This window comes from Elephas maximus, chromosome 21 (genome assembly GCF_024166365.1).
Source record: "Elephas maximus indicus isolate mEleMax1 chromosome 21, mEleMax1 primary haplotype, whole genome shotgun sequence".
Taxonomy (NCBI): domain Eukaryota; kingdom Metazoa; phylum Chordata; class Mammalia; order Proboscidea; family Elephantidae; genus Elephas; species Elephas maximus.
In genome coordinates, this window is record NC_064839.1 from 55,563,673 (window position 1) to 55,586,396 (window position 22,724).

At 42.6% G+C, this 22,724-nt stretch overlaps 2 protein-coding genes across 2 annotated transcripts; both read left to right on the top strand.

Moving 5' to 3' along the window:
• The first annotated feature begins 418 nt into the window (after positions 1 to 418).
• Positions 419 to 2,547, top strand: LOC126064585 (protein FAM90A27P-like). The gene is made up of 3 exons (XM_049863793.1): positions 419 to 513; positions 977 to 1,085; positions 1,753 to 2,547. The coding sequence occupies exons 1-3, from the start codon at positions 419 to 421 to the stop codon at positions 2,545 to 2,547; spliced, it is 999 nt and encodes a 332-aa protein (XP_049719750.1).
• Positions 2,548 to 20,384: 17,837 nt separating this feature from the next.
• LOC126064586 (protein FAM90A27P-like) lies at positions 20,385 to 22,480 on the top strand. Its single transcript, XM_049863794.1, has 3 exons — positions 20,385 to 20,464; positions 20,923 to 21,031; positions 21,689 to 22,480. Exons 1-3 carry the CDS (start codon positions 20,385 to 20,387, stop codon positions 22,478 to 22,480), a joined length of 981 nt encoding a protein of 326 aa, XP_049719751.1.
• Positions 22,481 to 22,724: the final 244 nt, after the last annotated feature.

Sequence of the window (22,724 nt, forward strand, 5' to 3'; positions counted from 1 at the left end):
GCCCATTTGTAGTTTTTCAGGGGCAATCTTTCTCCCTATTTAGTGTCCTTTCCAGCCTAGTGTTCTTTCAGTTTCTGGAAATCTGGCTCATAAACCTCATCCTTAGACTCTCCAGTTGTTCCTCCCAGTTCCCTGCTCTGACATGAGCAGGACCATAATCCCCTGAAATTCCTTACACTTATCAGGCCATGTGCAGATGTTCCCTCCAGCAAAACAAGACCTAACTATTAAAATATGATATTATCTTGACCTTTGAAAGCTGCCTGTTATTTTTGCTGAGTCACCAAGCACCCTTCTTCTCTCCCCACAGAGGAAGTGCAAGAACTGTGGAGCCTTTGGGCACACAAGAAGAAGTAAGTGGTGCCCCATAAAGTGCTGGAGTGCGGCCACAGTACCCCAGGCCTTGGGCTTGGAAAAAATGAAGAAGGAGAACCTGGAGCCGAAGAAGCCCCAGGAGCCTCAGACCCTTTGCCCCTTTAACAACTTGGAAAGAGAGAAGGAACAAAGACAAAGGTGAGAAACACGGAAAGTCCTTGAATATTAAAGTAGATGATGTGTTTTCATGTCTATGGTGTGTGCCCAGCCATCTCCAGAGAAGGACAGGGTAACTGGAGAGAAATAGCCAAGAGCTCAATACTCTCCAGGTGTCCACTTTCAGGAGATAATTCTAGTCCTGGACAATCACTAAGGGTTGGGGCTGGGGCATATCTTGGAAGTTTGCGCATGGTAGGGACAAAACAGCAGACTCTATCTTGAAGTACAGAACGGACAAATCTAGGGGGCTGAATGAGTTTGGAGGATGAATCTGAGGTGAGGGAATAGGCAGCCTTGGAAAAGATCACAGTGATTCAATACCCCCCTCGTCCCAAAACCATGAATCCATGAATAGGACTTGGCCCCTGGAATACTAATCGTAGGTTGGGACAATAAGTTGGGGCATGTCCACTTAACAGGTTTTTTTCTGTTTTCCAATCAGGGAAGAAGAGCATGAGAGGAAAGCTCTACTCCAGAAATTTCCCAAGAGACCCAAGGAGAAAGAGCAGCAAAATTGGAAGGAATCGACAGAATCTTGTGACTACTTGAGGGTGAGTCAACTGGGTTTCCCACTCTATTTCTCTTCTGTGTAGGCTTGATTTTCTTCACTCCCATGCGCCTTCTGTGACAAGTGCTTTGTAATTCTATTCTGGCCCACAGGGTTCCAAATTTTCTGCATACATTTCAGGGGCCATTTTTCCTTTGCTTCTTTGTTTTTGTAGTATTTCTTGCATGCCTACCAAAAACACGCTAGTGGGAGCATTTCCGTGCATAGGTGTAAGTGATTTAGTCAGATGCCTTCCAAGAGGTAGTCTCGCACATGGGAAAATCTGCATCTTTTAAGTTGTGTTACTTATTTCCAAATATCTCTTGAAAACACATTATCCATCCATCCGTCTTCAAAAGACCTGTAGCCATGTCCACTCCATAGAAGTCTGTAGGAAAGGGCTTATTCTATATTATTAAGCAAGACAGGATAGTACAAAAATTTACAGTTTTCAGCCTGATGGGAACAATATATCCAGCTGATGTTGTAGTTTATTTCCCCTGAGCCTAACTGAGTTCGGGTACCTCTTCCTATACAAAGAAACTGCCTGTATTTCTTCTACTGTTAGAGAGAAGTTGGTAACTTCCACGCCTTTATGTTTGGTTGATTTTTCTTTTCCACTTGACTTGGAGGAAATCCTAATAAATATCCTGTGGTGTCTTCTCCCACAGCACCCTTGCAGGCCCATGCCCGTTCACACTACCAAGACGCGATCTGTCCTGGACCCTGCTCTCAGAAACTGGCCACCTGTAAGGAAACCTGATGGGAAATCCATCTTCCCTGCATGGTCTCCTATGGAAGATCATGTTCCAAGTTTCTTCTCATGTCATGGACAAACTAAAGAAGAAGAAGTGGATATCACTGGCTTTTCTCAGCCAGCAACCAAACACTTTGGCCAGGACTCTACCCTCATGGCGAACACAACAGACAACAGATGTGATGCTTATGCTTACTATGTTTCCCAGCCGGCCTCAAAAACCTTTGCCCTGGGCCATGTCCTCAGCCCCCAGGCACAAGTCGAGGGTCCTGATAGAATCTCAAAATCAAGTCCACAGCCTGCCAGAGTTAGAAGGGGCCAGGACTCTCCACTCAGCATCCAGGCACCAGGAAAAAGATCTGCCCAGACTCCTGAACAGAATTGGTGGAATCCTGCAAAGAAAGCAAAACTCACGACCCTCCAGATCCTGCAGCAGAACAGTCAGAAACCTAAAATGCGAAGTGGCCAGCCTCTGTCCAATACAACTGAATTTGGACCCCAAGGGCCACCCCAAGTCACCAGGATGACAGACCTCCAGCCTCCACACAGCACATCTCTACTGAATACTGTCGAAGCCAGCCCTATCCTTCCACCTGCACTTTCTAACCATGTTCCACGACAGCCGCTCAGAATTGTCTTCACAAGACTGGACAATGGACAGTGGAGCTCCAGGTTCAGAACATCTCCCACCTCTCTCCCTCCTGAGTAGTCTACACCTCTTGTTGAGAGCCCTTGCGTTCTTGAGAAGTGTGAGACACAGTTTCCGGATTCTAGTGAGGCTTCTGGCCTCCTTTTAAGGAGAGTGACTGGGAGTGAGACATCTATGGTTGGAACCCTCAGCCTCAAGCCTCGCATGAATTGGTTGTGACTAAATGACCCAAGAGGAGAAAGATGCAGGGAGCAGGGTGTATTTGTTGAATGACATCCTCAGTTGTGGTGTGAGTGCTATGGTGGAATCTTAGGCAATATCGAAAGACAGACATGCCGAGACTGCCTATTTTAATTTTGTAGATTAAGTTGTATATAAAAGAGACCGTATGCAACAGGCCTATAATAGTTTTTGTAATTTAGTTATTTTGTAAGAAACTAAGTTAATATGGGAGTAAATATTCAAGTATAATGTCACTGGAAGCTATGCAATTAAGTGTATTTGGTGTGAAGGTGACTAGATTTTGGAAAGACTTAAAGAACCCATCAGTAGGATCTGTCTCATTTAAGCAGTGCCCTGTACTGAGTCTGTGGGAATGTTTAAGTGGAAACCATTATTGGGAACAGTCCATGGATCTTTTGTTCTTAACGTTTACTGTAAAGCTGTACTGTACATTTTCTTCAATATGAATAAAATTCACAAATATGACATTTTATGTCGGTATTTTTATTTGCACATAATCTAAACACCAAAGGTCCATATAATATTTATTCATTTGATTAACTTTAGAGTAAACAAAACTTCCACACCCACAGTTTATTCTTGGACCTAGAATTTGCCAGAAATGTAGACTTTCAGGTGCAACCCAGCCCTACTGCATCAAAATAGCAATGTTCTCAATTGATTCATGTGCAGATTAATTTGTGAGAAGCACGTCTTGTTGAGTGATTTGTCTCATATGAGTCACTTGGTGAACTTTAATTTATATGGGTGCTCAGCCCAGAAAGAGAAATTGACTGTGTGTTGCGTGAGGCATGGGCAAGGGGATTGTTAAAGATTCTGCAGACGAATCAAATGTTCCCCAGAGTGTGAGAAGCACTGGGTGATGGTGGGCAAAGCTAACTCTTCAAGGTTTTGCTGTCTACATTTTCCACCCTGATCAAGAGAAAGAGGCTGGCCTTTTAGGGAGTTTGATTTCCTTAGGAACAGCAAATAACTTGCTTCTCCCTCCATATGCAGCACCTGTTTCTAGAGTGCTTTTTTATTTCTCCAGGGCCTCGTTCCTTTAGCATAGCTACCTACTAGTTGGGCGATAAGGTGCATAAGAAAGATGTGGAGATATCGAGAAAGTGAAGAGACAAAGTACAGATTGGGAGAAAACAATCAGGAGCCACATCTAATAAGGGTTTAAAATCCAAATTTAAAAAAGAAAGAAAACAAGTTTTGCAACTTAACCGCAAATATACAAACAACCCCATTAAAAAATACAGTCAAAGGTCTTTGTTACGGATTGACTTGTGTCCCCCTACAGTGTGTCAACATGGCTAGGCTGTGATTTCCAGTATTGTGTGATTGTCTACCATTTTGTCATCTGATGTGATTTTCCTGTGTGATGTAAATCTATGATGGAAGACCTTTGTAAATTGGCTGTAATATAAATAACATTTACTGAGATGATAAGATAAATAAACATTATATATATACACGTATGCACATTCATTTTTGCATACATGCACACTTTCATACATACGTAAACAAAAATACCGAAACCTGCTGCTGAAGAGTTAGTTTTGATTTGCATGTGACTCTATAGGACAGAATAGAGCTGCCCCATAGGATTTCCAAGGCTGCCATCTTTTTGGAAGCTGATTTCCACATGGTTGGACCTCCGATCTCTGTTAGCAGCGAAGTGCTGAATGAACCCTGCTTAACCAGGCCTTGATCTCTCTCTCTGTCTAAATATTGGCAGCTGAGCTCTCATCCACTGTGCCACCAGGGCTCGAAATATATATGTTGTTGTTAATCGGGTGGTTGTGCCTGTTGAGTCAACAAAAATCCCGGGCCTTGACTGTCTTGACCTGGAGTATTGGGGAACAGTTTTGGAGTTTTTGACTATGCTTTTAAGAGAGGATCTTTACAATCTGGAGAAAAAGTCCTTTCAGAAATGGCTGTGGTGTGATGAATGTGATTTCTCAAAAAGCTTCTGATATGGTTTTAATTCCTTTTCCCAGAGCTGAGGTTTTACTTTTGTGAACAAGAAGTATTTCAAACTAGCTCCATTCTTAAGGATTACAACTAATACCAAATATTTTCTTTTAAATGTTTCAGTTCTCAATCCAGGTGAACAGACTTAATATTCAGGATCTTGTCTAGATGATACTACAGCAATTTTTTCATATTTAAAAGAAATCACTCTCAAGATAAAATTATCTACTTTGGTTGTGGTGAGCTCTCTATTGTATCAATAAAAATCTCATTTATGCCAGAACTTAATCAAGTCTGATTGAGTTAAAGAGAGTCAGTATGTAGGTAGGTGAGAGGAGGAACTCTCCTTATAAAAGCTCCAATTCTGTGGACATGATTCTAGAACTGACTGTTGGTAGAAGACACCGGAGGCCAGAGAAGAACCTGCTGATAGAAAGTGTCCATGGCTGAACAATGTAAAAAGCAAGCAGATGTCCTATATGCTGGGGTTATCTTCAAATCCCCATGTAGCTGAAATGCGGATATGCCTGCTGCTTTACTCCTTTCATACACTGTGATGCAGCCTCGTGGGAAGGTTTATTGTGTCCTTTCTTCCCTGAGATTACTAAGAAGAAAGACTTCAGACAGGATTTCCACCAGCATGAGGTGATTTCTAGTATCAAGGAACTGGAGCCTCAGCGGGGACCTATTCTACATATGGACAAAAGGATGCTGAAGTTCGAAGTGGATATGACCTTAGATGTTGACACAGACAACAATAACCTCATAATTTCTGAGGACCTGCAGAGTATTGGATAGTGAGATTTCATACACAATTGCGAAAACAGTGCTGTGAGATTTAACTTTATGTGTGTCCTTGGCTCCCCTACATTCACCTCTGGCTGCCATTACTGGGAGATGGACCTGGGAAGAAGCCCAGAATGGGATCAGGGTGTTTCCAAAGAACCAGATAATCTGTGAGCCCCACCAAAACTCCACCTCTTGCATGTTGTTGTTGTCAGGTGCTCTTGAGTCAGTTCCACCTCATAGTGACGCTATGGTACCACAGAATGAAACACTGCCCAGTCTTGCACCATCCTCACAATCGTTGTTATGGTTGAGCCCATTGTTGCAGCCATTGTGACAGTCCATCTCGTTGAGGGCCTCTCTCTTTTCTGCTGACCCTGTACTTTACCAAGCATGGTGTCCTTCTCCCGAGACTGATCCCTCCTGACAACATGTCCAAAGTATGTAAGAAGCAGTCTCGCCATGCTTGCTTCTAAGGAACATTCTGGTTGTACTTGTTCCAAGAGAGATTTGTTCATTCTTTTGGCAGTCCATGGTATATTCAATATTCTTTGCCAACACCACAATTCAAAAGAGTTAATTCAGGTGCACCTTAGGTTTCAAGGTGATGTCTTTGGTTTTCAACACTGTAAAGAGGTTCTTTCAGGAGATTTGCCGAATGCAATGCATCTTTTGATTTCTTGACTGCTGCGTCCTTGGGTGTTGATTGTGGGTCCGAGTATAATGAAATTCTTGACAGCTTCAATCTTTCTTCCCTTTATTATAATGTGGCTTATTGATACTGTTGTGAGGATTTTTGTTTTCCTGAGTCGAGGTGTAATCCATACAGAAGGCTGTGGCCTTCAGTCTTCATCAGTAAGTGTTTCAACTCCTTTTCACTTTCAGCAGGCAAGGTTTTGTCATCCACATAACGCAGGTTGTTAATGAGTCTTCCTCCAATTCTGATGCCCCTTTCTTCTTCATATAGTCGGGTTTCTCGGATTATCTGCTCAGCATACAGATTGAACAGGTAAGGTGAAAGTATACAACCCTGATGCACACCTATCCTCACTTTATACCATTCAGTATCCCCTTGTTCTGTCAGAACAACTGCCTCTTGATGTATGTAGAGGTTCCTCATGAGCCCAATTAAGTGTTCTGGAATTCCCATTCTTTGCAATGCTCTCCATTATTGTTATGATTCACACAGTCAAATGCCTTTACATAGTCAATAAAACACACGTAAACATCCTTCTGGTATTGTCTGCTTTCATCCAGGATCCATCTCACACCAGCAATGACACCCCTGGATTCATGTCCTTTTCTGAATCTGGCCCGAATTTCTTGCAGTTATCTGTTGATACATGGCTGCAGCTGCTTTGAAATGATTTTCAGCAAAATTTTTCTTGCATGTGATATTAACGATAATTTTCTTTAATTTGTGCATTCTGTTGGATCACTTTTCTTGGGAATAGGCATAAATATGGATCTCTTCCAGCCAGTTGACCCGGTAGCTGTCCTCCAAATTTCTTGGCGTAGAGTAGCCAGCACTTCCAGTTCTGCATCCATTTGTTGAAACATTTCAACTGATATTCTGTCAACTCCTGGGGCCTTGTTTTTCACCAACGCCTTCAGTGCAGCTTGGACTTCTTCCTTCTGTATCATGGGTTCCTGATCATATGATAAACCTGGTAGTGGTTGAACATAGACCAATTCTTTTTGGTATAATGACTCTGTGTATTCCTTCTATCCTCTTTTGGTTCTTTCTGTTTCATTTAATATTTTCCCCATAGAATTCCTTACTGTTGGAACTTGAGGCTTGAATTTTTTTTTCAGTTCTTTGAGCTTCAGAAATGCTGAGTGTGTTCTTCCCTTTTGGTTTTATATCTCCAGCTCTTTGCACATGTCAGTATAGTAGTTTACTTTGTTTTCTCCAGCCGCCCTTTGAAATCTTCTGTTCAGTTCTTTTTCTTTATCATTCCTTCCTTTTGCTGCAGCTGCTCGATGTTGAAGAGCAAGTTTCAGAGTCTCTTCTGACATCCATTTTGGTCTTTTCTTTCTCTCTTGTCTATTTAATGGCCTCTTTCTTTGTTCATTTCTGATGTCTTTGATGTCATTCCACAACTTGTCTGGTCTTCGATCATTAGTCTTCAACGCATCAAATCTATTCTTGAAATGATCTCTAAATTCAGGTAGGATATACTCAATATTGTATTTTGGCTCTTATGGGCTTGTTCTAATTTTCTCAGTTTTAACTTGAACTTGCTTATGAGCACTTGATGGTCTGTTCCACAGTTGGCCCCTGGCCTTCTTCTGGCTGATGATACTGAACTTTTCCATCATCATTTCCAACAGATATTGTAGTCGATTTCATTCCTTTTCACTCCATCTGGTGAGGACCCCATGTATAGTTGCCATTTATGTTGGTGAAAAAGGTATGTGCAGTGAAGAAGTCGTTGGTCTTCAAAATTCTATCATAGTATCTCACATAGATCTCTGGAATTCAGCACACAGTATCAAAGCAATAAAGAAGGAAACTTGGATTACAACTGGGAACCCAGGGACCACTGTCAGCTTGCTAAACTCTGTACCTCCTTGCACGTGGTATTAGCATGGCGGAAATTAATCTCAAGTGCTTCAGTCATTCTGTCCTGTTTGGGACATTGTCCTTTTTTTACCTATCAGAAGTAAGAGTCACGATTTGGTGGGTGGCTGCAGAGTTTGGAGGTGGAACCGGGAAGGGCTGTGTCTAAATAAGTCCCAAATGGGCAGGAACTAGGGGGACACCTTTTTAGATGGTCTCTGTGGTTGGATTCTAAATGAACGTAGAGAATGTGGCATGGAGTTCCTTTTGTGATGTGCCCAGGGTCTCCACCGTTGTTTCTGTGTGTCCAGGAGGAAAGGGCAAGAGGCCATGTCCTGATCCTGGCCAGAGAGAGCCTGAGCTAATATAGGAGGCCCTTCAGCCCCTGTTCTTTGGGCTGGACACTTACTTCAGGAAACACATGCAGGCTAACTCAATTTAGGAATCGGAACTCACTTGCCAGTTCCCTCCCCTGTGTCTTAAATCAGACTCCATCTTCTCATTTCTTCAGTCTCACAACACATAATCACCTACCACCCTACCCTGCTGTCCTCTCTGAATGGTCTCTGAATATTTAACTGAGTATTAGTTCATTTTCCCTTTAACTTTTCTTTGTACACCCAAGTCCCGTCCACATCCCCCCATCACACGGTGACTATGTGTGAGATCCCAGTAGACTCTGTACTGTCAGGTGCCTTGAAAACTTGTGTCCTCGATGGTGTGAGGGTGGTAGAAATATCAGTACTCTTGTGCCCAGTGTTACATGTCTGGGAAGAAGTCTAGACCCTAAGACCTTGTTGGTCAGTACCTGATCCTATCCCTACCCACATAAAGCTTTCCCACCTTGGTAACGCATGATTGTTTTGGCCCATTCATTCATGCTTTACCTCCCTTCTTCCATTGACTTACTTCTTCTCTAGTAGCTGATTTGGATTCCTAATTTTCCTAGACATTGCCAGAATAGTCTCAAGTCCTAATGGGCAGAAGGGCAGGCCACCTGTTGCCTGGGATGGGTGCCCAGGCAGGCTTCTTTCAACCAGGTTCAAGTTGATTACACCTAGCAACCTGTATACATGTTTTGGATCACCTGACATGTGGTCAAGGTGGCTAAGAACTGAGTGCTCTATCCAGGAAGGATCCGTCTTGGCTTGTTTACCATCAACATGCCGCATTGCATGCATTTTGAGCTCTGGAGTCACCTCTCACTGAGGTCTCTGGAATTAGTACAAGTGAGAAGAAAGCAATGCAGATCAGAAACCCAGATTATGACAGTTGTGGCAGGGTCACTCAGTCAGCTTGCTAGGTTCTGCAGTTGCCTTCGGAGTGACATTATGATGATGGGCAAGCCTTTGTCACTCAACTGGTCCTGAGTCTGTGACTTTTGTGGGATATGTCCTGGTTCTACCCACCCAGAGAGAGATCAAGGGTGGGAGGGTAGTGGGGATTCAGTTGCGAGGTGGCCTGTGTTTATCTCCCCTTTGACTCTTCATCATGCACACAACTCCCATACATTTTTTCCCTGTGGCTCAGTGACTAACTGTGAGATCTGTGTAGATGGTGTAAAGTCAGATACCTTGGGAACTTGTGTCTCAGAAAGTCTGGGGAAGGCAGATTGTCAGTACTCTTGTGCTCAATGTTACATGTCTGGGAAGAAGTGTGGATGCTACGACTTTGGCGGGGACGACCTTGCACCTTCCTCACCCACATCCACCTCTACCACCTTGATCTCACATGAATGTTTGGGTCCCTCCATTCACGCTTTACCTCCCTTCTTCCACTGGATTTCTTCTGCTAGTAGGTATGTCAGTTCTCGATTTTCCTAGATGTTGCCAGAAGGCTGAGGTCCCAGTGGGCCAAAGGAGAGTCCACCCCTTGGCTGGCATCAAAGGTCAGAAACCCAGATTATGACAGTGATGGCATGGACACTGAGTTGTCTCTCTAGGATCTGCACTTCCTTTCAACTTGATATTAGGATTTTGGGCAAGGCTTTGTCACGCAGCTGTTCCTGTGTCTATGGCCTGTGTTGGATACATCCAATTATTCCTGTCTGGGAACACATCACAGGTGGGGAGTGGGGTAGAGTCAACTGGGAGGTGGAACGTGGAAAGGCTGTGGTTGAAAGGTCCAACGTGGTATGGGTTATGGCGTTCTCACTACGTGGTCTCCAGGATGGAGTTCAGATGAAGATGAGGGAATATATTCAAGGTCACTTTGCAATGTGTGCAGGGTCTCCACCACCGATCTTGAGAGGCTGGGAAGAAAGCCCAGGATCCCAGGGCCTGTTCCTGACCAGAGACCCTGAGTGCAGACAGAAACTCTTTCAACTTGTATTTCTTCGGCTGGGGCCTTCCTTCCAGAAGCCCATCCAAATCCAACGTTTTTTTTTTTTTTTTTTTTTTTTTAGGGATCTCCACTTACCTGCTAGTTGTCTCATCTGATCTCAGCCCCTGACTCAGGTCTCCATCTCTCGTCTCTTTAGCCAAACAGCACTCCCACATCTCACCTGCACTACCCCAGGGTTTCTAACAATTGGGATCTGCCCAGATAACTCAGCCTTAAGCTGTTCCCCTCCCTTTTGATAGGTTTAACTCACATAGGAGAGAAACCATGTGTTTGCAATGAATGTTGAAAACCTTCAGTTTTCATTCATCATTAAGTGACATATGCTAATTCCTACCGACCCAGAAGCAATAAAAATGTCATCATTATGGGAAAGTATTTAGACAATGCTCTAACCTTATAGAATAGGAAATTACTCATACGGGAATAAAATCATATAAAAGTGAGCCATGTATTAAAGCTATTAGAAAATATTGTAACCTTAGACAACATGAAAGAACTCACACTGTAGAGAAACCCTATGTCAGTAATCACTGTGTTAGATACTTCAATAACTATACAAATCTTCAACAACATGAACACTTTCACAATAGAGAGACACCATAAATGTCAACAATGTGGGAAAGGATTTATTCAAAGTTCTCATCTCGGACAACATGTAAGAGCTCACATAGGAAGGAAACTCTATGTTTGTAATCATTGTGGAAGGGTGTATAGTTACTGTTCAATCCTTCAACAACATGAATTCCTTTATACTGGAGAGAAACCATATAAATGTCAGCCATGTGGGAAAGCATTTAATAAAAGTGCTAGTCTTCAAGAACTTGTGAGAAGTCATGCTGGAAAGTAACTTATAAATACAATGAATGTGTAGAAGCCTTTAGACTTAGCTGCCAAGTTTATATACACAGAGAGCCCACACAGGGGTGATACACTATATCTGTCATCAGCTCTCACCTTTATACAGACCAGAGAACCCATATGATGTAGATATCCTATTTTCATGACACATGGGGTGAGCTTTTACCAGAAATTTCCCATTTTAATCTACCAGAGAATTCACATGGAGATAAATCCTACTGCTGTAATAACTGTGGAAGAATCTTCACCTGGATTTTGAGCACTGGAATACTCAAGAAAACTCAGAGTAGGAATAAATCTTGAAAAAGTCAAAAAGGCAGGAAAGCCTTTGCTAGGAGTAGCAAGCTGCTTGGGGAGCGCCAGATAATTCATAATGCAGAGAAAATTCCATGAAATAAACATGCAAATCTCATTACTCATGGAACACCACGTTTTGGACCTGAGAGGATTCCCATGTGTACAAAACACTTTCAGTGCAGTGCATGAATGAACTTCTACAGTGATCACTCATACCTAAGTCAGCATTAAAGATGTCACATTGATGAAATACTAATTCTAAAGCTAAAGTTAAAAAGCCTTCACCTGGAGTTCACCTTAGAAAACTCATACTGGGAGAGGCGGGGCCAAGATGTTTGAGTAATCAGATGCTTCCTGTGGTCCCTCTTACAACAAGATCCAAAAAAACAAGTGTATTGATTATACATGACAGTCTAGGAGCTCTGAACATTAAAGGCAATGTTCAGGACTGAGCGGCACGGGCAGGGAGAGAGAGTTCAGAAGTAGTGAGGATTTGCCACACCTGACCTGCCTTTAACTGGCACCCTGCGGGCCGCGATCAGCTGGCACCAGCATTGAGGCAATATAAAAAAAAACTCACAGTAGGAAAACCCTCAACAAAGAATTTTTAGCATGCAATTGAGATAAGAAATCATATCTCTGTCCAATGCCTAATTAGTATAAACACTTACCATAAAGATACAGAATTGTGAAATGGTTTTAGAAATTAGGAATATAATATTTGATAACAAATAGCAAAAACAAAGCAAACCACTTCAGCAGATCAGGAGTTGCAGATACGTAGACACTAACAGTTCTTGAAAAAATGTATTTACATTGGTACATATCTTAAACAACAGGAAACATTGTGTTGAGTAATAATGGGCAATTTTTCTTTTAATGTTCCTGTTGTTATTGTTGATGACTTGAAAACTTTCTATTTTTATGCATATCTAAACATAATTACAAAGATCGGGGTCAATCAGAAAATAAATGTAGATGGTAGGTGAAAGACTTAGAACACAATTTGAAGGATGTTGTCTATTTTATTAGTTTTCAATATGTACATGCATTGGAAAGATGAATGGAAACATGGAAATATAAATGTTTTGTGACGAAATACTCATGATGCATTTATTTCTTAGGCTTAAAATGTCATCTGTTATTGTCCTCGTAACTTAACAGGGAATGAAAGTTTCATCTTTATGAGGAAACACATTTGTGAGCCGTGGGGGATTTTGAGCACCTTGGTGGAAACATCACCAGAATTCGAGGTCAGAAAATGGGTCATTTTCTACATTCAGATTTGGTTTCCAGGGAATAATTTCCCCCTCAAGAACACGGAGGTATCTGAGAGAATGAAGAGTCGGGAGATCTTTGCAGACAGGGAGAGAGTCTCATTTTCTGAATGCCACAGGACGGCTGGGTGTGAGTACACTAACTCACACATATTGAGTCACAAAGCACGGCAGCTTTGATATCTATTATGCAAACATTTTCTACAAATTCCCCTTGTTTGTTCTGGATAAAATGACCCTGAAAAAGAAAATTTTGAGGAAATAAATATTTGCAAGGGTAGATTCCATTTTCTAAGGTAAACTTTCATGAAAGATGGCCAGGGAGAGCTGCATAATAAGCTGTAGCCCCTCTCAGAATAATTCCTTTTTCTTTCTTGTCTATAGTGTGTATGATAACCTTGAGAGCTATTAAAAATAAGGTGGTAGAGGTATGACATTCCAGGGCCCATAAAGCACTTCAAATAGCTTGCAACATATATGATGTGTGTATGTCTATAACATCATCTGATCCTAAAGGGGATTGTGACTCAGAAATGTTTAGGCATCTTTGCGATAAATGAGTCATGTAGGAGAAGCATCAGGTATCTAGTGTAGGTTGGAAGACAGGTGTTTCAGCCAGTGTCACAGATGCTGCTTTCAAGCAAGGTGTGAAAAATTCCCCACAATCTTGTGCCATGAGTGGATACCACAATTTTTATTTGGTGGTTTATTTTTATATTGTATTTCATCTAAAGTATGTTATTAACTTTCTCATCAAGTGTTCAATTAGTTAACAGGTATTTGGTGAGGGTCTCTGATGTTTCAGACCATGACTTTCTTCTGCTGCTTAAGTAGAAATGATACAATGTTTCTATCTTCAGGTAATTTACATTCTAGTGTAGGCAATAAAAACAAATTGCAGAATACAATGTTTGATAATGAAAGACTAAAGTGAATAAATTCTTACAGATGGTTTGCGTGGCATAAGTAACAATCCAGCTGTTGTAATCGTGAATGCAGGAGAGATCTGTAAAATGATAGACACAGGTCCTATCTAATGGAAGGCATTTCTTCATGCAGAGATGTGTGTGATTGAGCTCTTTCCAAGAGGAGGAAAACGCATTCTGAGCAGAAGTTGATTTTGTTCTCAAGTCTTCAAACGAGAATGAATTTATGTCCTAGGAAGTGCCTGTGGGCAGTATAGAGTGAGGATGGTGAATAGAGAGGACGGCTGATGATGCTTCCGAAGGAGTCAAGGTGAAGATTAAGGGTCCCGTGGAGATAGGAAAAGTGGGCAGGTTTGTGATATACTTTGGAGCCTGAGCTGACAAGGAATGCTGGTGGATTGCTGGAGAAAATGGGGCACTGTGTCATAGCATCTTGTTGCCTCCAAGTGTGAGTGCAAGGTCAGTTTCCCACTGGGTTCCCCTGACCCCAGGGAGTGGTGAAGTAGAAGGCTGAGTCACACTGCATCCTTATTGCAGGGTGGGTTGGTGCTTCAAACTCACTGTGGCACCCTGATACCAAGGAATGGGAAGGAAGAAGAAATCATCTCTCCTGGCTCCATCGTGCTTCACTTTGTTGATACTAAGTGGGGGTGGATGCTCAGATGCCCAGCAACCACCCGTGACACATAGAAGAAATGAGATTGTGGACATGAATTCCTATTACACCTGTTTTGCAGTGCCATGTTCAAATTCACTGCTGCCGGATGGGTGTGGAGGTTCAGCTTCATGGATTTCCTCAGTAACAACAGGGAGGGGGATACCTGGTGCTTTTAATAGCCCTGACTTATTTCATCTTGTTTTGTATTGCTATAAGAAGGGGGTAAAATTTCGGGTCTCCATGCAGGCACCCTGATCTTATGTTACTACAAAAAAAAAAAAAAAAAGAACTTCTACCTGATTTGGGTGGAAAAGCACAGAATATTAGGTGCCTGCTAAGTGATTTAGACTCTGTGAGTCAGGAGAAGCCTATAGCAGTCTTGCTTTCCAGCTGCCGATCTTGGGTTTGCGAGCCCCTGCGGTTGTGAGAGTCAGGAGAAACCTCTTTTCTGCCTCGTGGACTTGGGACTTCACAACCTCTAAAAACCACCTGAGCCATTTCCTTGTTATAAATCTCTTTCTCTCTCTCTATGTATTTATACACTTTACTGGTTTTGCTTCTCTAGAGAATCAGCCTAAAACAATGTGTCTACACAAAGAAAAAAAGTCTCACAACTGGACCAATAAGCAACATCATGATAAACAGAGAAAATATTGAAGCTGTTAATCATTTCATTTAACTTGGATTCAGAATCAACGCCCATGGAAACAGCAGTCAAGAAATGAAATGACACAGTGCATTGGACAAATCTGTTGCAAATGACCTCTTGAAAGTGTTAAAAAGCAAAAATATCACTTTGAGGACTAAGGTGCACTTGACCCAAGCCATGGTGCTTCAGTCACCTGACATGCACGAGAGGGCTGCACAATGAATAGCAAAGACTGAAAGAGAATTGATGCCTTTGAATTATGGTGTTGAATGTATCAAATATATACCATGAAGAGACAGAATTTTGACCAAATTTGTCTTGGAAGAACTACAGCCAGGAGCAAGAATTGTGAGACTTTGTCTCCCATAGTTTGGACATATTATCAGGAGGGACCAGTCCCTGGAGAAGGACATCATACTTGGTAAAGTGGAAAAAAAAAAAAAAAAAACCAGGGAAAAAAACAGTCAAGGAGATGGATTGACATAGTGGCTGCCATAACGGACTCAAGGATGCAGCAATTGTGAGCATGGTGCAGGATGGGGCACTTTTCCTTTCTGTTACATAGGGTGGCTATGAGTTGGACCTAACTTGACAGCGCCTAACGACAATGGCAACGTGTGTTTGCTTATTTACATAGGTGAGATGGTATAGTATTTGTCCACTTGAAAACCAGAGACTAATGGTTAGACTATGTTGCCCCTAAACAGACCTTCGCGTGTAATGAATTCTGAATTGTCAGAGTTGGTTTTGCACATCAGTAAGGAAATAATTACTCCCTAATGTTGGAAAGGAGACATTGGTCTCAAGGAAACACTGGTCGCATAGTGGTTAAGTGCTATGGCTGCTAACCTAAAGGTTGGCAGTTCAATTCTCCAGTCAATCCTTTGAAACTCCATGGGGCAGTTCTACTCTGTCCTATAAAAAAAAAAATTTTTTTTTTTTTTTATAGGGTCTCTGTAATTCAGAATCGACTCAACGGCAACAAGGTTTCATTTGGTTTGGGTAAACAGGGTTTCGTTTGATTTGGGGAACGTTGGAAAAGTGGAAGACCCTCAACGAGGTGGATTGATACAGGGGCCGTAACAATGAGCTCAAGCGTAACAACGATTGCAAGGATGGCTCAGGACTGGGCAGTGTTTTGTTCTGTTGTGCATAGGGTCGCTATGAGTCGGAACTGACTCGACGGCACCTAACAACAACAACAATGCTGGATGGAACCTCTGGTGGTGCAGTTGTTAAGAGCTCGGATGCTTTCGAAACGTCAGCAGTTGGAACCCACCAGCCACTCACTGGAAACTCTATAGGGCAGTTCTATTCTGTGCTGCAGGGCCGCTATGAGTCGGAAAGGACTGGACGGCAACAGGTTTGGTTTTTTTGGTTGTTATTCTTGGATGAAAACAAATGTAATCATATGCCCATCTCCCATAATTTTTAATATATACGTGAAATGTATGAAGTGCTATGTATAGAATTAGAAAAATATAGAGATACATTAGAAAATGTAGGGTGAAATTTCATGATTTCAGGGCTTAGAAGATTTTTTAAAACAATTTTTACTGTGCTTTAAGCGAAAGTTTACAAATCAAGTCAGTCTCTCATACAAAACATTTATATACATCTTGTTATATACTTCTACTTGCTCTCCCCCTAACGAGACAGCACACTCCTTCCCTGCACTCTCTATTTTCGTGTCCATTCGGACAGCTTCTGACACCCTCTGCCCTCTCATCTCTCCTCCAGACAGGAGCTGCCCACCTAGGTTCATGTGTCTACTTGATCCAAGAAGTTCACTCTTCACCTGTATGATTTTCTATCCCATAGTCCAGTGCAATCCCTGTCTGAAGAGTTGGCTTTGGGAATGGTTCCTGTCTTGGACTAAGAGAAGGTCTGGGGACCATGACCTCTGGGGTCCTTCTAGTCTCAGTCAGATCATTAAGTCTGGTCTTTTATGAGATTTTGAGGTCTGCATCCCACTGCTCTCCTGCTCCATCAGGGCTTCTCTGTTGTGTTCCCTGTCAGGGCAGTCATCGGTTATAGCCAGGCACCATGTAGTTCTTCTGGTCTCAGGCTGATGTAGTCTCTTGTTTATGTGGCCCTTTCAGTGTCTTGGGCTCAGAATTACCTTGTGTCTTTGGTGTTCTTCATTTTCCTTTGTTCCAGGTTGGTTGAGACCCATTGATGTATCATAGATGGCTGCTTGATAGCGTTTAAAGGCTTGGAAGATGTTTAAAAATTATAAAAACTACAACTGCAAATATTTAACCAGAAATCTTAAACAACAAATTGACAAATTAGATGATTAGATCATTGTGATTATATTATACTAGATTAGGTAAATGTGATTGGGTTAACTCAAATTGAATTTGATTGCCTTAGAGTGAATGGTTTACATTACCTTGGGAGCAGATCTAAAGATTTGATTAGGTCATCTGAGCCTGGGACTCAGGAATTACCTCTGGATTAAAGAAAAAGACTAAAGAAAAAAATCAAAGCCATTGGGGTGGAGTCGATTCCTACTCATGGTGACCCTATGGGACCTAGGATAACTGCCTCATAGGGTTTCCAAAGAGCAGCTGGTGGATTCGAACTTTCTTGGTCTCAGACTCCATCTTCTCAGCTCTTCAGCCAGGCAAAGCACAAGCATCTGCAACCCTACCCCACTGGCCCCTCTCAAGGGACTTTGCCCTTCCAATTCAGCCTGAATCCATTTCCTCTTTGGCTCCTTATCATGCACCCAACTCATGTCCACATCCTGCTGTAACCAAGTGTCTATCTGTGAGATCCGAATAGACTGTGTAGGGCCAAGTGCCTTGAGAACTTGTGTCCTTCAAGGTCTGAGGAAGGCAGATTGTCAGTACTCTTGTGCCCAGGGTTATTTGTATGGGAAGAAGCCTGGACCCTACGACCTTGGTGGCCAGGACCTGGCACTGTCCCCACCAACATCCAGCTCTACCTACTTGGTCCTACATGGAAGTCTGGGCCCTTCTTTTCACATTTTCCCTCCCGTCTTCCATCGGATTCTTTCTTCAGCTAGTACTGCTTCAGGTTCCAGATTTATTTATTTTTTAAACTGGAAATATTAAGCAACAAATTGACAAATTACCTGATTAGATAACTGTGATGGTATTAGATTAACTAGAATAGGTAAATGTGATTGGATTAAGCAAATCGAATTATTGATTGATTGTATTAGAGTGAATGAATTACATTACAAAGGATCCAATCTGAAGATTTAATTAAGTCAACTGTGATTGGGTTCTATTGGATTAATTGAATGTGATTGGATTGGATCGATTGGTTTAAAGAGCACATATATCACATGACTTTGAGACAACATAAAAGCTTGTGAGTCCATTGTTCTTAGTCAGTCCAGTCCGGTCTTCTCTTCGGGTTTGTGAGCTCCTCTCCCGGCTATTTAGCCTATTCGGAGTCTTTGAGAAGGAATCCTACTCCCTATTTTGGGATCACACATCTTGGAAACTGTACCACGGAGCCATCCCAGAATCCATCTATTGAGGACCTGTTGACAAAGCCACAGACAGCTGGGCTTCAGGTTAGTCTTTTTTTTTTTAATTTTACTTCTTTTCAATGCTCAGAGATATAGTACTTGTGAAAATCTACAGTGGTTTGGCTCTTGGTATGGAGGTAAGCATTGTTTAGCATTTTAAAGACTGATAAAATGCATCATTCTGAATTCAATTATTACATTGAAATTTGCGTTTCAAAGTATCTATATCCCAGTGCCCTGTCTTGTGTGGGATAGTGCATGGGTAGTTGTAGAGTCCTGCTGGTTTTGCCAAACTAATTAAAAGACTAAATAACTAAATTGTGCATTCTTATTTCATGTAGATTCATTGTGCATTTATTAGAAATGAGTTATAAAGTGAGACAATGAAGGTAAACCAGTAAATAAAACAGTCCAGGTCATCAACTGTGAAGGTTCCAATCTACTAAGGGAGACAATGATTTTCTGTGTTCATTCATCATTGGAAATTGCCTCCTCTCATGAAAAAGGTGAAGCCCTGGTGTTGCAGTGGTTAGGCACTGGGTTGCTAACCACAAGGGTGGCAGTTTGAGTGTACCAGCCACTCCTTGGAAACCCTATAGGGTAGTTTTAGTCTGTCCTATGGGGTTGCTATGAGTCGGAATCGACTTGACTGCAACATGTAAAGGGTGGAAGTTTTAGCTTTTAAGAAGAAAATATTTTTCCCCCAGACTTTTATATACATCTAAGAAAGAATAGGCATTCCCATAGCCTTCTATTTTTTTTGTAAGTCTGGGGAAACTCAGGCTTTTTTTCCCCTGGTAAAGTCGGTTATGATAAACTATCAAAATCAGAACCAGGCATTCAATGGTACAAATCCTAATTCACCAATTATGTGACAAGAGTTTGATCTGAGGGCAGCTCCCTTTCTGGGAGGAGGTAATCGTGGTAGAGGGTGAGATCACTATGCGAGCAGAGGAAAATGATCTAGATTTGACTTAGTGAGCAGGAAGGCACCTTCATACCGAATGTGAGATGAAGGCGTATGAGGAATTTTGTCTCCGTCTATATACAATGTTTTCCTTATCTTGTGATTCAGGAAACCAAGTCAATTTCTGAGGAAGACTGGCCTGAAGCTTGAGGGAGCTGAGGCAGATGGCAGTTGATTACACATAGGGTCAGCCTGACAGACCCCACAAAGTCCAGACCATGAAGAGACAATGGAGAGGACCGGTGGCGCAGGGCGTTCCCCAACCAGAGCAGGAGGATCCCAGGGTAAGTGGAGGCTTGGACCTCTCAGGAACCAGAAGGGCTGAATGGATTCCAGAGAGATGGTTTGAACATGTAATCTTTTGTGTCCTTAACTCAGTTGTTCTTTCCATTTAAGGCTGGTCCTGTTTGCGACCTTCTCACCAGGCTAATTAGCCCATTCATAGTGTTTGAGGAGGAGTCTTACTCCCTAGATAGTGTCCTTTCCTGCCTAGTGTTTGTGAATTTCTTGAAATCTGGCTCATAATCCTCATCCTTAGGATTCCCAGTTGTTCCTCCCAGTCCCCTGCTCTAACATGGGCAGGGCCATAATCTCCTGAAATTCCTTGCACATATCAGGTCATGTGCAAATGTTCCCTCCTCAAAACAAGACCTAACTATTAAAATCTGATCTTATATTGACCTTTGAAATCTGCCTGTTATTTCTGCTGAGTCACCAACCAGCCCTTTCTCCATGCACAGAGGAAGTGCAAGGATTGTGGAGCCTTTGGGCACGCAGCAAGAAGTAAGAGGTGCCCCATAAAGTGCTGGAGTAGGGTTGTATTGCCCAAAGCCTTGGGCTCAAAAAAGATGAAGGAGAACATGGAGCCAAAGAAACCCCAGGAGCCTCAGACTCTTTGGCCCTTTAACAACTTGGAAAGAGAGAAGGAACAAAGACAAAGGTGAGGTACATGGAAAGTCCTTGTGTATTGAAATAGATGATGTGTTTTCATCTCTATGTCGTGTGTCCTGTCATCAGGGTAACTGGAGAGAAATAGGACAGGGTAACTGGAGAGAAATAGCCAAGAGCTCAGTATGCTCCAGGTGTCCACGTTCAGGAGATCATTCTAGTCCCGGATAATCACTAAGGGGAGGGGCCGGGGTAAATCTTGGAGCTTTGAACAAGGCAGGAACAATACAACAGAATCTAGGTTAAGGTAGAGAATGGAGAAAATCTGGGGGCTGAATGGGTTGTAGGATGAATCTGAGATGAGGGACTGGGCAGCCTTGGAAAAGACCACAGTGATTCAATACCTCCCTCATCCTGAAACAATAGGACTGGGCCCCTGGAATTCTTATCTTATGTTGGGAGAGTAACCTGGGGTGTGTCCTCTTAACACGTTTTTCTTTTTCCCATCAGGCAAAGAGAGTATGACCGAAAAGCTCTACTCCAGAAATTTCCCAAGAGACCCGAAGGGAAGCAGCAGCAAAATTGGAAGGAATCGACAGAATCTTGTGACTACTTAAGGGTGAGTCAACCAGGTTCCCTGCTCTATTTCTCTTCTGTGTAAGCGAGTTTTTCTTCACTCCCATGCCCCTTCTGTGCCAAGAGGTTTTAAAATTCTGTTCTGGTCAATAGAATTTCAAATTTTTGTATGCATTTTGGATGCCATTTTCCCTTTGTTTTTGTAATATTTCTTGTGTGTCTACCAAAAACATGCTAGTGGGAGCATTTCGTGCATAGGTATAAGTGATTTAGTCAGATGCCTTCCAAGAGGTCGACTCCTACATGTGAAAATATGCATCTTTTAAATTGTGTTACATATTTCTAAATATCTCTTGGAAACACATTAGCCATCCATCTGCATTCAAAAGACCTTTAGCCATGTCCACCCCATAGAAGTCTGTAGGAAAGGGCTTGTTCCGCATCAGTAAGCAAGACACGATAGTACAAAAGTTGATAGTTTTCAGTGTGATGGGAACAATGTATCTAGCTGATATTGCAGCTTATTTTCCCTGAGCCTAACTGAGGTTGGGTACCTCTTCATATACAAAGAGACTGCCTGTATTTCTTGCACTGTTAGAGAAAATTCGATAACTTCCATGGCTTTATGTTGGTTGATTTTTCTTTTCCACTTGACTTGGAGGAAATCCTAATGTATGTCCTGTGGTGTCTTCTCCCACAGCACCCTTGCAGGCCCATGCCCGTTGACACTACCAAGATGCAATCTGTCCTGGACCTTTCTCTCAGAAACTGGCCACCTGTAAGGAAACCTGACCAGAAATCCATCTTCCCTGAAAGGTCTCCTATCCAAGATCACGATCCAAGTTTCTTCTCATCTCATGGACAAAGTAAAGAAGAAGTGGATATCACTGGCTCTTCTCAGCCAGCAACCAAACTCTTTGGCCAGGACTCTACCCTCATGGCCAAGACAACAGACAACAGATGTGATGCTTGTGCTTACTATGTTTCCCAGCTGGCCTCAAAGACCCTTGCCCTGGGCCATGTCCTCAGCCCCAAGGCACAAGCCCAGCGTCCTGTTAGGATCTCAAAATCCAGTCCACAGCTTGTCAGAGGTAGAAGGGGCCAGGACTCTCCACTCAGCATTCAGGAACCAGGAAAAAAATCTACCCAGACCCCCAAACAGAACTGCTTGAATCCTGCGAAGAAAGCAAAACTCACAACCCTCCAGATTGTGCAACAGAGCAGAAAGAGACCTGATGTGGGAGCTGGCCAGCCTCTCTTCAATTCAACTGAATTTGGACCCAACGGGACACCCCAAGTCACCAGGATGACTGACCTCCAGCCGCCACACAGTAGACCTCAACTGAATACTGTTGAAACCAGCCCTATCCTTCCACCCCCACTTTCTAGTTGTGTTCCACGACAGCCACTCAGAATTGTCTTCACAAGAATGGAAAATGGACAGTGGAGCTCCAGGTTCAGAACATCTCCCACCTCTCTCCCTCCTGAGTAGCCTACACCTGTTGTAGGGAGCCCTTAGGTTCTTGAGAATTGTGAGAGACACAGTTCCCAGATTCTAGTGAGGCTTCTGGCCTCCTTTTAAGGGGAGTGACTGGGAGTGAGACCTCTATGGTAGGGACCCTCAGCCTCAAGCCTCACATGAATGGATTGTGACTAAATGAGCACAGAGGGGAAAGATGCAGAGAGCAGGGTATATTTGTTGAATCACATCCTCAGATGTGGTGGGAGTGCAATGG

Bases quoted from the DNA above. Each gene is read 5' to 3' on its own strand.
- LOC126064586 (XM_049863794.1), top strand. From the start codon at position 20,385: ATGGAGCCAAAGAAACCCCAGGAGCCTCAGACTCTTTGGCCCTTTAAC. The intron at 20,465-20,922 runs GTGAGGTACATG...TTTTCCCATCAG, and splicing joins GAGAAGGAACAAAGACAAAG to GCAAAGAGAGTATGACCGAA. The intron at 21,032-21,688 runs GTGAGTCAACCA...CTTCTCCCACAG, and splicing joins AATCTTGTGACTACTTAAGG to CACCCTTGCAGGCCCATGCC.
- LOC126064585 (XM_049863793.1), top strand. From the start codon at position 419: ATGAAGAAGGAGAACCTGGAGCCGAAGAAGCCCCAGGAGCCTCAGACC. The intron at 514-976 runs GTGAGAAACACG...TTTTCCAATCAG, and splicing joins GAGAAGGAACAAAGACAAAG to GGAAGAAGAGCATGAGAGGA. The intron at 1,086-1,752 runs GTGAGTCAACTG...CTTCTCCCACAG, and splicing joins AATCTTGTGACTACTTGAGG to CACCCTTGCAGGCCCATGCC.